This window comes from Eubalaena glacialis, chromosome 1, assembly GCF_028564815.1.
Source record: "Eubalaena glacialis isolate mEubGla1 chromosome 1, mEubGla1.1.hap2.+ XY, whole genome shotgun sequence".
Classification (NCBI taxonomy): Eukaryota; Metazoa; Chordata; class Mammalia; order Artiodactyla; family Balaenidae; genus Eubalaena; species Eubalaena glacialis.
The window spans coordinates 227026129-227041096 of record NC_083716.1 but is presented as its reverse complement, the minus strand read 5'-3'; the positions used below and the strand labels follow the sequence as shown (position 1 = coordinate 227041096).

At 41.1% G+C, this 14968-nt stretch overlaps 1 protein-coding gene across 2 annotated transcripts in view; it reads left to right on the top strand.

Annotated features, from left to right (window-relative positions):
* DOCK10 (dedicator of cytokinesis 10) overlaps positions 1-14968 on the top strand; it is a 279468-nt gene that overhangs the window by 213213 nt on the left and 51287 nt on the right. For both annotated transcript variants that reach the window (XM_061205474.1, XM_061205466.1), the window contains exons 25-27: positions 3000-3069; positions 6403-6516; positions 10926-10997. In XM_061205474.1, coding sequence (XP_061061457.1) covers positions 3000-3069; positions 6403-6516; positions 10926-10997 — 256 coding nt within the window. The remainder of the gene's footprint in view (positions 1-2999; positions 3070-6402; positions 6517-10925; positions 10998-14968) is intronic.

Genomic DNA, 14968 nt, shown 5'->3' with positions numbered 1-14968 from the left:
CAAAGCTACAGTCATCAAGACAGTATGGTACTGGCACAAAAACAGAAATATAGATCAATGGAACAGGATAAAAAGCCCAGAGACAAATGCACGCAAATAGGGTCACCTTATCTTTGATAAAAGAGGCAAGAATATACAATGGAGAAAAGACAGCCTCTTCAGTAAGTGCTGCTGGGAAAACTGGACAGCTACATGTAAAAGAATGAAATTAGAACACTCCCTAACAGCACACACAAAAATAAACTCAAAATGGATTAAAGACCTAAATGTAAGGCCAGACACTATAAAACTCTCAGAGGAAAACATAGGAAGAACACTCTATGACATAAATCACAGCAAGATCTTTTTTGACCCACCTCCTAGAGAAACGGAAATAAAAAGAAAAATAAACAAATGGGACCTAATGAAACTTCAAAGCTTTTGCACAGCAAAGGAAACCATAAACAAGACAAGAAGACAACTCTCAGAATGGGAGAAAATATTTGCAAATGAAGCAACTGACAAAGGATTAACCTCCAAAATTTATAAGCAGCTCATGCAACTCAATATCAAAAAAACAAACAACTCAATCCAAAATGAGCAGAAGATGTAAATAGATTGCCAACAAACACATGAAAGAATGCTCAACATCACTAATCATTAGAGAAATGCAAATCAAACCTACAATGAGGTATTACCTCACACCAGTCAGAATGGCCATCATCAAAAAATCTACAAACAATAAATGCTGGAGAGGGTGTGGAGAAAAGGGAACCCTCTTACACTGTTGGTGGGAATATAAATTGATACAACCACTATGGAGAACAGTATGGAGATTCCTTAAAAAACTAAAAATAGAACTACCATATGACCCAGCAATCCCACTACTGGGCATATACCCTGAGAAAACCATAATTCAAAAAGAGTCATGTACCGCAATGTTCATTGCAGCTCTATTTACAATAGCCAGGACATGGAAGCAACCTAAGTGTCCATCAACAGATGAATGGATAAAGAAGATGTGGCACATATATACAATGGAGTATTACTCAGCCATAAAAAGAAACGAAATTGATTTATTTGTAGTGAGGTGGATGGGCCTAGAGTCTGTCATACAGAGTGAAGTAAGTCAGAAAGAGAAAAACAAATACCATGTGCTAACACATATATATGGAATCTAAAGAAATGGTTATGAAGAACCTAAGGGCAGGACAGGAATAATGATGCAGATGTAGAGAATGGACTTGAGGACACAGGGAGGGGAAGGGTAAGCTAGGATGAAGTGCGAGAGTGGCATGGACATATATACACTACCAAATGTAAAATAGATAGCTAGTGGGAATCAACTGCATAGCACAGGGAGATCAGCTCAGTGCTTTGTGACCACCTAGAAGGGTGGGATAGGGAGGGTGGGAGGGAGATGCAAGAGGGAGGAGATATGGGGATATATGTATATGTATAGCTGATTCACTTTGTTATAAAGCAGAAACTAACACACCATTGTAAAGCAATTATACTCCAATAAAGATGTTAAAAAAATTTTTTTTAATTTTTAATTAAAAATAACATGCCAAATTGTTTTCCAGAATAGCTGTACCATTTCTCTCCCACTGGATCTTATTTTTTTTTATGCTCAATTTTTCTTCAACTGTTCTCACTTTAAATTTGCCTGTACTATATTCTTTCAACATTACTAATCTATCTGTCTGGTGACTTTGGCAGTTACAATTTCCTCTTTCTAGAGATAGAATTCTTAATTAATTATTGAATCAAATATTCCTAAAGTTCACTTTTTTTTAAATATTAGTCACAGTATTCTGGAAAAAAATTACTCGACATTGAAATGTTTCCAGTACCTTCATAATTCACAGGCATATTATTAGCCTCTTTCAGAATGAGAGTCTTTAGCGTCAGTTTTTTGTTTGTTTGTTTGGCTGTGTTGGGTCTTCGCTGCTGCACGCAGACTTTCTCTAGTTGCAGTGAGTGGGGTCTACTCTTCGCTGCAGTGCGCAGGCTTCTCATTGCGGTGGTTTCTCTTTTTGCAGAGCATGGGCTCTAGGCACGCTGGCTTCAGTAGTTGTGGCTCGCGGGCTCTAGAATGCAGGCTCAGTAGTCGTAGTGCACAGGCTTAGCTGCTCAATGGCATGCAGGATCTTCCCGGACCAGGGCTCGAACCCGTGTCCCCTGCACTGGCAGGCAGATTCTTAACCACTGCGCCACCAGGGAAGTCCCCTTTAGCGTCATTTTTAAAGTAAAGCTCTGAAGCTCTAGAAAATTGAAGTATCTCTAACAGTTCTACAACCAGGCAGTTCTGGAGCCAGATTAGAAGTCCCCAACTGTGCCTTCAAGTTATGCCTTTTTCAGCATGAGTATATGCATCTGTGTTGGCAAAACTCCTAAGTATTTCAGCAGATAGATATGTTGAAATTCTGGGCTATTCCTAAGCCCTACAGCTGTGGAGTAACTGGAAGTATTAATGTGAAGAAATCAACCCATACCACAACTGCTACTGGAAACCCTAACCCAGCTAAGAGGGAAAACACAAAAACCTGCATCTTAAACTAATTAGTTTTTCCAAAAGTATGTATATAACACCTCTAGGTTGGAAGACAAGCCCTTTTAAAGTGGAACATGATAGTTGGAGGTTAAAGAACTTTTAATAAGGTACTAAAAATGATCCCTTTTCCAAGAAGACAAAGGATTGTCAGAATGTCAGCAAACACATAGACCATAATAGCACATACAACTTGGGCAAACACGTCTCCAGTATGATATTGCAGCCATAATACATTACTTATATCGTAGTGTTTAGAGATTTCATGGTTGGAAATGGCTAACGGGTATTGTCGATGTTAAACACCCAGTGTTGGGGGATAAGGGGGGCGGGGAGAGTCTGAAATTGGTTCGTTCATTCATTCAACAACGATTAAGCACCCAGTTTACCAAGCACTCCAGTGACAAACCAAGTGGTATTTTCCTGCCTTCTCCAGAAAGTCCACTGAACAGCATTGCTTTTCCAGGGTTCTGACTGACATCGTGACCAAGTGCCATGAGGAGCAGCTGGACGACTCCGTTCAGTCCTATATTAAGGTACAAAATTGCCACCTGGGCGTTGGTCATATCCCCTTGTGCTGTGTGGCTTTTCTCATTTCCTGTCTGCAACAAGTGGGAAGTTTCCCCCTTTAGCTGGACGGTGCCTACCACAGTCGTATCAGACATTCCCCTTAGCTACTTAGAATTCCTTCTTTTTGCATTGATGGGCTCGATGTATTGTTTCAATGTATAAATGTATAAATAATGTGTACCTGTGCAAATGAATATTTATATGGGGAGAGAGAGCAAAGAAAGAGAGGAGAAAACTAAAGTATTGTCCTTTGAAGTCAACATTACAAATAAATGAAATTCCTCTATAAATTTAAGGAAGATGTTTCCTGTTGGTTTGTTGAATGTGCTATGTTTCTTCTGTAATGTTTTCTTAGCTTTTTTTATTGTTTTCTCAGGCATTATTTCATTTCCCAGTTACTGTATATTTGTACCTGCTTCTGGTATGTTAAGTCCTTTATCCTCTGGCATGAACCACTAGCCCATCCCATCAGTGTGCACTGCTTCCTCCAGTGGCCTTCGTCAGATGTTCACTCGGATATGTTTATATTCTCATTTTCAGTTGGCCTGTGACTTAATACCAGTGAACTTGTGATGATGTTTGCACATTATAGTTCCAGCCTAAAAGTCATCTTCTTGAGTGAAGAGAAAAAATCCATCCAGAGATAAATGAAAGTACCTTATATTCCTTTATAATGCATAGAGGACCTAAATTTCAATATTTATGCACAGATTGTATCTTTAAGAGACATAGACCTTTTTATTAAAAGATATATTCCATTAATATATAGATAGACATTTATCCATATATTTTAGATGTCTAGAAAGGTGACTAGAGAAGAATTTGGGGTCTTCTGTGACAGAAATGCTCCTGTAAAAGGAAATAACTAGAAATTTTATTCTGGAGTGAACCCTTCTGAGATACCATCAGTGAGGAATTTTTCTCATTACAGTTTTATATTTACATGTTTTCTACCTGTCAGAAATGTTATATGTCTTCCCAAATATCTAAGTATGAGTGTGTGCCATTCCTTAAAATAGACCATATGCCAAAAATAGTTTCTTCACAATAATTTCCCTATGGTATAATTTTACCCAATAAGATCTACAATTCAACTGCAGAAGGCCAGTTCCAGCTACAAATGCCTTTTTAGTTTGCTCTCTAAGACAGAGTCATAGCTTACTTTTATAGGGTATTGAAGACTTTACTGTTCAACAGAAATCATCTATAGAATTTTCATTCTCTCGACACTTACCCCAGTTTTCCATTTCAATTGCCAAAGGGGCTGAGAAGAAAAAAAATTCCCCAATCCTTATTACACAAAGTCATCTCCTTTTCAACACACATATTATTTACCTGTTCCAATGGAATCACTGAAAATTGCATTGAGAACCCACTGATGCTGTGGTTATTTTTGTGACAGCCAAGGCTAGTTCCTGATGAGAGCCTTAAATCAGCTCTCGGATGTTATCTGTGATGCTCTTGGAGCATTGTCCTGGAAACGCACCCTGGAAAGGTCTTTATTTTTAAGCAGGATGTTTGAAATATCCTGATGAGACCTTTTGATTTTGTAATGTAGGAAGCTGTGTATTTAGTTTGCTTTGAAGTGGTTCAAATCTAGAAATACACCTACGTGGAATTTCAAGCTGATAAAAATTCCTAAAGATATTTTATAACATAATTTCATGTATCTAAAACAAATATAGCCTAATAAATATAACCAACTGGAATTTTACTCTGGAAAGAGCATTAAAGTAGCAAATGGAAAACTAGATTCTAGTTAAGGTTAAATAGTTAACTTGGAGCAATCAGCCGCTCTGAACCTCATTTTTCTCCTCTGTGAAGTGAGATGGGGTAGACCAGATGACCATCTAGGTCTATGATTCTGTGACTTGACTCCTGCTGTAGTACATGGCTGACAGCCTGACCTTGACCAAGGAGTATGATTTTTTTTTTTACCCGTGGTGGAAAAAATTATTTTTTAACATATACATTAAGCCCCACATCTAAAAGTATAATGAAAACTGGTACCAATACGTGCTTTGATGTCCTTGAAAGATGGGATAGCTGATATAATTCAAACCTATTCAGAAATAATGTAAACACCATTTCAAGTTCAGTGGTGCTAAATGCTGCTAACTCACTCCATCTACGATATCCAAAATGCACACATACACCATGTCTTTTTCAAGAATGTATACCTAAAGTCAATCTAATTAAATGCCATGGCTTGCAGCAATTCGTGGGACTGATATGGTCTAGCCAAAATTTTTAAAATTTCAGAGCTAGTCAAAATGCCCTTGGGGCTAAATTACTGCACATGGGATTAGATAGTTGATGACATTACCCTCATATGAGTCATAATCCATGAGGGGCAAAATCATACTACTCTTGATTTTAGCTAGTTTCATGCATTTCTCAGCCTTGTTTTTCTCCTTTGGGATGAGCGTGGAGAAGTTAGGCCCCATCAGAATGATTTAGATGTCAATGGGCTCTGAAGTTCAAAGAAATAATTATAGACCCAAATGCAAAGTGCCTCTGCTTTGTTTCTTGCCTGCCTTCATCCTTGACTGTAGTGAAGTCCAAATTTTGAATATTATGAAGAAAAGACCTTCCTTGAGGCAAACCCAACTCATAAGTAAAATATTATCATTCGGTAATAAGCATTTTGTATTTTAAATATACGTGCATGAATTGATACTTAAAATATATGAAGAAATATGGAAAACTAAACCATGACATGCACTCAGTGGTGAATGCCAACACCAATCTTTTAAGAAAAAAAAGCAAGAAACATTAGTTATCTTACTGATGGCCAATTATTATGAACCTGTTGGTTGCCATGTCTCAGCATGAGATGGCAGTGGACCCTGGGCTTGTGGGCAGCTCACCTACTGGCCTCTGGAAGGCGCCTGCTTCCCCACTTGGCTATTTGAGTGGGTGCTCTACCCTTTCAGGATGAAGAAATGCTACCATGCCACCCACCTGTTGCCAGTGGAAGGAAGGAGAAGGGGAAATGTATCCTAAGTAGGTGGGTCAAAGCCCTCCATGTTTCCTTGAACCCTCTAAATTGCTCTCTGATCTTCTTTGTGATTTCTACAAAGAGCGTTTCAAGGAGAACTTAGGTGAGCAAGGCTCTACCTATGCAAAGCCCTCAATAGGAGCAGGTGTGTATTACACTTATCATTGGGCCTTCATTTATTTCATGACAAAATCTGGCATGAGCAGATAATTTTGAGACATGAGTTATTCTTGAAACGTAATTTTTGATGCTTTGCTTTTAAGTATTTAACTTTTTTCACTTTTTGGATTTTCTTCAGTTTGTGTTCAAGACCACGGCATGCAAGGAGAGAACTATACATGAGGAACTGGTTAAAAATGTGACTGGTCTTTTGCAATCAAATGACTCCACAACAGTCAAGCATGTCCTGAAGGTAAAGAATTTAAAGACGGTCCTTTCATTGGGATGGCTTACACTCAACCCTGAAGGTGATAGGATTCATTGATTTTTATAGATCGTTTCTCTAATAGTTTCTGGTATAAGCTTCATTTTGAAATGGTAACATAGGAACCTATTAAGAAAAAGAGATCCATGTCAAGAGAACAGATCATTTTAACAAGTAGAATGGACTCAAGTTAAGTCCTTTGGCCTAAAGGCAGTATGAGTGACTATTAAGAATGACCTAAAACATCCAAAAATGCTAAGTGTACCCAAAATAAAGTTTATTGGGTTTTTAGGCACAGTAAGAGGAAAATTACCAACAAAAGGATTAATGATGTAGTAATGAATATACTGACAGCAGAGAAGAGGCAGAGAAACAGCCACTCTTTGACCCCCAAAAGTTGAAACACATGCATTTGTAGTAATATAAGAAGAGATGGTGAGAAGGTGATAAAGATGTAACTTATAGACTTGTGAATTTAGTCCCCTGCTAAATTAATTATCTATCATGACTTGACAGATAGATGATTGATTAGTAAGTAGCTAGAAGGGGAGGCTGAAGGCTGGGTCAATAAGCGTCAACAGGAGTTCACGAAAATCAAATTTTCCTAGGCCAAGCGGTTTGTTTGTTTAAATTTAAATTATCCGTATGAGTATATTCATTCAGTTTATCCAACAAGTATGTTCCAAGTGCCTTCCTTGTGACAAGCACCATCCTCACCATCCTAGGCATTTGGCATGCATTTAGAGAATAGAATAAAGATCTGTGCCCTTGGGAAGCTTACATTCTACTGCGGGATAAAAACAGTAAATGACACACATAATAGCAAAGTTAATTAAATTGTATGTTTGGAGGTGAGAAGTAGCATAGGAAAAGAAAATGTCGAGCAGGTAAAGGGAATGGGGAGTCTTGAGTATGCAGGGTGAGGTTTGCAGTTTTAAATAGAATGGTCAAGATAGAGCTCGTGGAGAAGGTAATACCTCAGCAAAAAATGTGATGGAAGTGAGGGAGCTGGAGATGTTTAGGGTAGAACATTAAAGGTAGAGGGGAAAACATACTATATCTTTGTCTGACTTATTTCACTAAGCATAATACCCTCCGAGTTCATCCATGATGTCACAAATAGCAAAATTTCATTCACTTATATGTGGAATCTAAAAAGTAAAACAAACAAGCGAATATAACAAAACAGAAACAGACTCACTGATACAGAGAACAAACTAGTGGTTCTGAGATGGGAGAGGAGTGGGGGGAGGGGACAAATAAGTGAAGGGGATTAACAGGTACAAACTGTTAGGTATAAAATAAGTTACAAGGATGTAATGTATAGCACAGGGTATATCGCCAATATTTTTTTTTAATTAATTAATTAATTTATTTATTTATTTATGGCTGTGTTGGGTCTTCGTTTCTGTGCAAGGGCTTTCTCTAGTTGCGGCAAGTGGGGGCCACTCTTCATCGCGGTGCGCAGGCCTCTCACTATCGTGGCCCCTCTTGCTGCGGAGCACAGGCTCCAGATGCGCAGGCTCAGTAATTGTGGCCCACGGGCCTAGTTGCTCCGCGGCATGTGGGATCCTCCCAGACCAGGGCTCGAACCCGTGTCCCCTGCATTGGCAGGCAGATTCTCAACCACTGCGCCACCAGGGAAACCAGCCAATATTTTTATAATAACCTTATATGGAGTACAATCTATAAAAATATTGAATCATTATGTTGTGCACCTAAAACTAATATAATATTGTAAGTCAGCTATATTTCAAAAAAAAAGGTAGAGGGGAAGACCTGTATAACATTGTAAGGCAGCAGCACACTTAGTGGATATGCCTGAAAGATGGCAGGGAGGCCAATGTGGCTGAAGCCACGTGAGCAAAGAAAAGGGGAGGCAAGATGAAGTCAGAGAGGCAGCGGGAGGTTTGGCAGGTAATGTAAGGCCTGTGGGCCATTGCAAGGGCTTTAGCTTCCACTCAGAGAGAAACTGGGAGCCATCAGAGGACTTTGAGCGGAGGAGTGACTTGAGCTGATCTTGGTTCAAAAGGATCGCTCTGATGGCTGTGTAGAGAATAGACTGTAGTGGGGTGAGAGTGGAGACGGGGCTGCTGAAGAAGGCTGCCTGCCTAGCATCCATGTTGCTGCAAATGGCATTATTTCATTCTTTTTAATGGCTGAGTAATATCCCATTGTATATATGTACCACATCTTCTTTATCCATTCGTCTGTCAATGGGCATTTAGGTTGCTTCCATGTCTTGGCTATTGTAGATGGTGCTGCAATGAACATTGGGGTGCATGTATCCTTTTGAACCCTGTTCTTCTCTGGATATATGCCAAGGAGTGGGATTGCTGGATCATATGATAGTTATATTTTTAGTTTTTTAAGGAACCTCCATACTGTTCTCCATAGTGACTGTACCAATTTACAGTCCCACCAACAGTGTAGGAGGGTTCCCTTCTCTCCACACCCTTTCCAGCAGGGTCCTCTGGGGAGTCAGTGTTCAGTTAAAAGACAAGGCAAAGGGAATGTTTGGAGGAGAAGTTGCATCTTCAGGAGATTTTATTGGTAATGGACCATGTGTTCCAGACCAAATGTATGGTGGGTGGGTTTCAGGAGATGAGAAGCAGTGAGATACACAAGGGGATATGCAGCACCTACAGAGACCAGAGGGCAGGAGAGGAGTGAGGCTTCTTCTGTTATCAGACGTGAACAGAGGCAAGAGGCTCAATGGAATTAGTCCTGGTGGATTCAAGGTAAATAGTGTAGGTGGGGCTGAGTGCTGAGGGCTAGTGAGTGACAGGTGTCAGTTAAATCAAGAGACAAATGTTAGAACATTTGGCATGGTGGTTAAAAATATTATTTAGGACAAGGTGGGGTGCCTTGTGTTAATTAAATATTCCCAACAACATGAATTTCACTTCCAATATCAAGTTTACTAAGGAATGACCCCCTTTTTAAGCCAGAGCTGCCCCTTGAGAGCTTAAACGTCCTTTCTTCCTCATCTCAGTCAATCTTCCAGCGTTAGAACCCGGTACTCAAAAGTTCTTAACAGCATGGTTGGTATCAGCCTAAAATTGGATATAGTTCAGATGCCCATCCACAGTAGAGCAGATAGGTAAATTGGGATTATATATGTGATGCGGTGACAATAGAGGACCCCCAGCTACCTAGCTCCACATAAACAAACCTCAGAAAAGAATTTGTTGAATTGAAAAGGCAATCACAAGAGAATACATACAGGATGATTCCGTTTGTTTGAAGTTCAGTGGCAGGCAAAATTGAATATTACTTTGATGTATGATATTGGTAGCAAAATTATGAAGGAAAGCAAGGGAATGATGAGCACAAAATTGAAAATTGTTATCTGTGGTGGAGAGGCTGGGAAGGGAAGAGGCTCAGGGAAGTGTATTCTTTGTAAGTGTTCACAATATGTGATATATATTTTTTGTATCTGGGTTAATCAAGACCCTTAGACCCAAGAAAGAGGGGCCTCCACTCTTGCATATGCTTTGATCTTCTCCAAATGCACCCCTTCTCATAAGAAAAAGTATGAGAATAGCCAAGAGAAATGCTCCTGGGAGCCCCTACCGCCTCTTCAGGACCTATAAGAATCCCCAGGAGCCCCTACCTAGAGGGTTTATAGGTTTATTCCTGGGCATGCTTATATCTCTTTCCTAAGTCCATTCTTCGGAGGGAAAATCTGGAGTGTAACCCAAGACCCAAGGGGGGAGCAGTGTTTGGTGGGAGAGAGGGACCAGTTTGTGGGCAGCACCTGGATTTGCAGGCTGGACAGTCACCCGCGTGCCCCAGGCCCCTCAGTGTAGGACAGAGCCTCAGGTGAGAAGAGGGGGTGGGCCCCACGTTCTGGTACAGCATTCCAAGTTGTCATGAAGTTATATTTGTAAAGATAGGAGGATCCAACATATTTTATTTAAGACTCTGTTAACTTGACTTTGAACTTTCAGATATTTTCACATGTGGCTTCCATTTTCACTCTTGCCTCTATCCCTGGCAATGTTAGGGGTGGGTCTGCTACACCATATTTTAAGATAAAAAAGTTTTACTTAGTTTTGTTTAACTAAGTAAAACAGATAGAACACCCAATGAATAAGTATTTCATAAGACTACTGTCTACTCAGCCACGTCTAGTAAACCAGTATCTTGTTTTAGTTTAAACAGTCTTTGAGATGACTGAGGAACAGAAATATCTGGTATTTACTTTTACCATTAGAACTTTGCTAAGGATGATCCTAACATAATGGAGAACATACTATTGCTCTGATGCATTTAATTTCAAAGAATACATTTTAAGATAAAGGTTTTATAAAATTGCATGTTGTGAAGAATGGAATTATCATTATTTTGCTATAAGATGATAAATTTCTGGTTGTCTTTTCTTTTCCTAACAGCATTCCTGGTTCTTCTTTGCAATTATCCTAAAATCCATGGCACAGCACTTGATTGACACAAATAAAATTCAGGTACGATCATAGATAAAACAATAGCATCCAACAAATGTGAGACATGATTGTGTGTATCAGTACAGGTCTTTCAGAAGCAGATGCCAGGACAAAATTAGAAGTACAAAAATGACTACAAAGGATAAAGGGACAGTCAAAAGGACTAGGAAGGTCTGACACCTGTGAAAGGAGATGGCAAAGGAAGGAGGATTGGCTAGAAAGAGGCTTGCAGTGAGAAAGTTGTAGGTGGGCCAATGGGCTGTCTGAGAGCAAAGAATGTTCATGAGAAAAGTCCTGCATCGGGCAGATGGTCTGGCTCTCTTACCTCTGCAAGCTCAGTAATTACTCAGAGCAGCCGGAGAGAATGTGGCCTTGGCATGAACTCTTGAGTGGGTCCCAAAGGCTTCGTAGTTATTTCATTCATCCCAGTAGACTTTTTCTCAAGGGAGTATCTGAGCTATGCACATCCTTGGCTGCCACCCGTGGTCCACAGTCCACAGCTTACACTACCTTTCACATATGTTTATGAATCTTCTCCTCCACAGTTCCCATGGGCCTCTCCTTCCTGAAAGGAAACTTACAAGAGGGAGGCTAGTGGGATTAACTGTAGCCCCTGTTACTATAGTTGGTCTCGGAACCCTGTGCAGTTCTCATCACCTCCCTCCTCTACCATCCATTCTAGATTGCCCTCACCCTCAGCCAACAGCTCTGAAAGTCTTGGTGACTTACTGTGTTGTGACCCAAACCCTCATTCCAGAGTGGTCCAGGGTGGTCTCAGCCTCCGGGAGTCATACTCTACTCAGACCATTTATAGTTACAATTGGGTAGGGAGGATCAAGAAGCACCCAACTGGATCGCCTGAGTTCCACACGTATTTCTCTTGTCCTCACTGTGGGTAAGACTGAGGGGAAACCTCTGACTCTTACCCCTCCCTCACTGGGAGACTAAATCAGAGCAATATTGCATGGGGTGGGAATGGTGGCGAATAGCAATATTGTCTCCATTTACACTCTTGGCTGGGGAGGGGCAGTGTCAGAGGCTTACACTTGGCCTTCTCCACCAGGATAGCTCCACAGGTCAAGCATCCAGTGTGTGGTTACTCTAGATGCTAATTATGTCAATACAAATTGTACATTTGGACCAGGTAAATGGCTGTTTGGTGGATTTTTGAACCCAGTGGACCCTCTGCTAACAGAACTATAGGCAGGGCAACTTTATTAATCCTGTGAGTTTCCACTCTAACTGGGTGGGCCTGATGGTGTTTTGGTCTCCAGATAGCAGTATCAACTCAGATCTTGTGTCCAATAGTTCGTGAAATATAGGAATATTCCCCTCCGCCTAGTATAGTCACCTGAGGAAAGCCTTTGGAGAAGGACTGGTAGAATCATTACAGTATGTACTTATCAAAGGTCTGCAGGGGGCTTTCTTTAGGGACCCTGCCTCCTCTTCAGTCAGTATGTACCAGATCTGAAAATTGACTGAGATCCAAGAACAGAGAGAGGATTCGTGTCTATTCACTGGAACAAACACCCTCATCTCCTGATTGTCCAGCCTTGCCTCCTTGGAGGACATTAAGCATCGCCATTGTCGGCTGCTGATTGTCTCGTCCCTAGGGCTTCCAACATGTCGTTAATCAGCTCTGTAGCTCCCTGAGAGTCAAGCCCCCTTGGCTGCTCTCCAGATTTGCCATTTGTTTTAGTAATCGCAACCCCCTGGCCCCTGGAGATTAGGTGCAATCACATGGCCTCTGTTATATTGATGACCCTCATCCTCATGACTGTTAGCGAGCCAACACTGTGACTGCCTCTCTCACCTGCAGATGGGAGACACCACTGAACGGTCTTAGGGATGTTGGTCCCCAGTACCTTCCTGATGGCCTTGGTGGATAGTAGGTCTTCTGGGCTCATATTTCCATTCCTACATGTCCACCTTCCTCTGCTTCTTTATTCCTTCCTCATTCATCTGCCAGGGCAACCTAGGCATTTCCATTCTGCTTAAAATGAGCCATCTCCAGGATTCTAAGAGCCAACTAACAGGGAATGGTCCATCCCCTGAGGTCTTATTTAAGCCCGTGTCCTGACAAAGTGCCCTCATGTCAATGAATTTGAATTTATCCATTCTTATGTTCTGGCCATCTTGGTCAAACACACTCAACATCCGATCTCAGTGGTACTCCCACTGTGGCTCCTGCTGGTACATGCTAACTAATTCTTATAACTCCTTGGGGTATACGCGCTTCCTTACCTTATTAGGCCCAGCAGGTTCGCAGCTGAGTTAAGCTGGCATTTAATCCCAGCTAATGGCCTGAGCTCCAGGAGAGGAGGAAGGACAGCTGCTGAAGGGTCTGCCTGTCGTCTTGCAGGGAGAGACCTTTGCAGTGTATTCCCACACGGGAGAAGCGCTGACTCTGAATAGAGAGGGATGGGGCACTGAGGATTCAGGGGAGTCTGCCAAGCCACCATCCTCGGGTCATCCATCCACATGCCCCATCCATGCCTCCAGACCTCAGGCCTTTCCAAACATGGCCTTGACATAAGCATAACAGACCTGCCTTGGCTGCACATCTAATCATCTCTGGTATTCCATAACTCTTAGTTCTTAAGTTCTATGTTTGCTTTTCAGCTGTGTCTGCTCTTCTACTTCCAGAGATAAGAGCCTCCTGTCCGGGAGGAAGAGAAAATCTAACATGAAGCTAAGAATGATTCCTATCTCTCTGTTCTTAAGCTATATCAGGGAACCTCACCACTGTAATCCTTGCTCTGCCACTAACATGTTAGATGATTTAAAAAAAAGACACTAAACATCTCAGAGTCTGTTCGCCCATCTGTAAAAAGAACAAATTGGACTAAAATCCTTTAGTTCCCACCAGTATGTATCTGCTAAAATAGATAGGTCACAAAACACCCTTATGAACAGCCTAAGAATAAAGGAACTCATTGTAAACAAGAGTTTATCTTCACTGATTCAAGTTCCCTTTTCATTACCCTCTTCCATAGCAATCACCATACCCAGTTTTCTTCCAGAGGTGCATGGCCTTCCAATTTTCTAACCATCTCTATTTATCACAGTAGGAGAAGACCAGATACCATCATTTGACTTGAAAGCATTCACAATAAACATCTCCCAAGCTATTTGCATTTTCTTTTCTTATTTTTTAATTGTGAAGTGAATAGCTTTCTTTGCTATTAAAAAAAGCTTCCATCATCAAGGAGATGTGAGGAAGTCAGATCCCCTAGTCTGGTCCTCTGAAAGGCAGATAACACCTCCCTGTGACCTCTGCTTTCTTGTCCAAGGCGAATTCCTATTTACTAGGAAGTGCTGAATGTCTTCTCAGCACTGAGCTCTAGTAGCCAAAGGTTTCTTTTACTGGCTACACCTTTTGTTTCCCGTCAGCCCCTTGTTCTTAACGAAATTCCCAAACGCCTGAAATTCAGCCCCTGCATTCTGCACCTGATTCTTGTGACCTCCACCGTATCATAGCCCAGGTTCTCCAATGCGTTCCAGCTCTGCAGCTTGGGATGCAACCATGCTGTCACCTTACTCCCCTTCCTCCCCTGTCCTGAGACAGAAAATCCACCGTCCCCAGCTCAGGAATTCTCCCGCCTCAAGCCCTTGGGATAGACTTCCAGAGAGCAATTAAAAACATTACTCGTGTGTTTACCAATCAGCATGTCTTTGGGTTAAGAGTGGGAGTAGGCTACAAGGGGAGTTTGAAAGGAAGGCAAAAAAAATGGAGGAACAGAGGGATTATCAAAGTCCAAGATATTACTGTATTTCCCTGTGAAGAAAATGTTGACATTGATATGTTTAATGTATCTTGGAGGACTAACACAATGAAAAAAGGAAAACTGCAAATGTGCTTTGATTATCTAAAAAGTGATTGTTGCTTTCATAGGTGGATTGTTTACCCTTATTTCCCCAAGGTATACGGAGCAGGATGAAAAATGATGTCTGCAATTAAATCCATTAGGTTTATTTGTTGTGAACTTAAT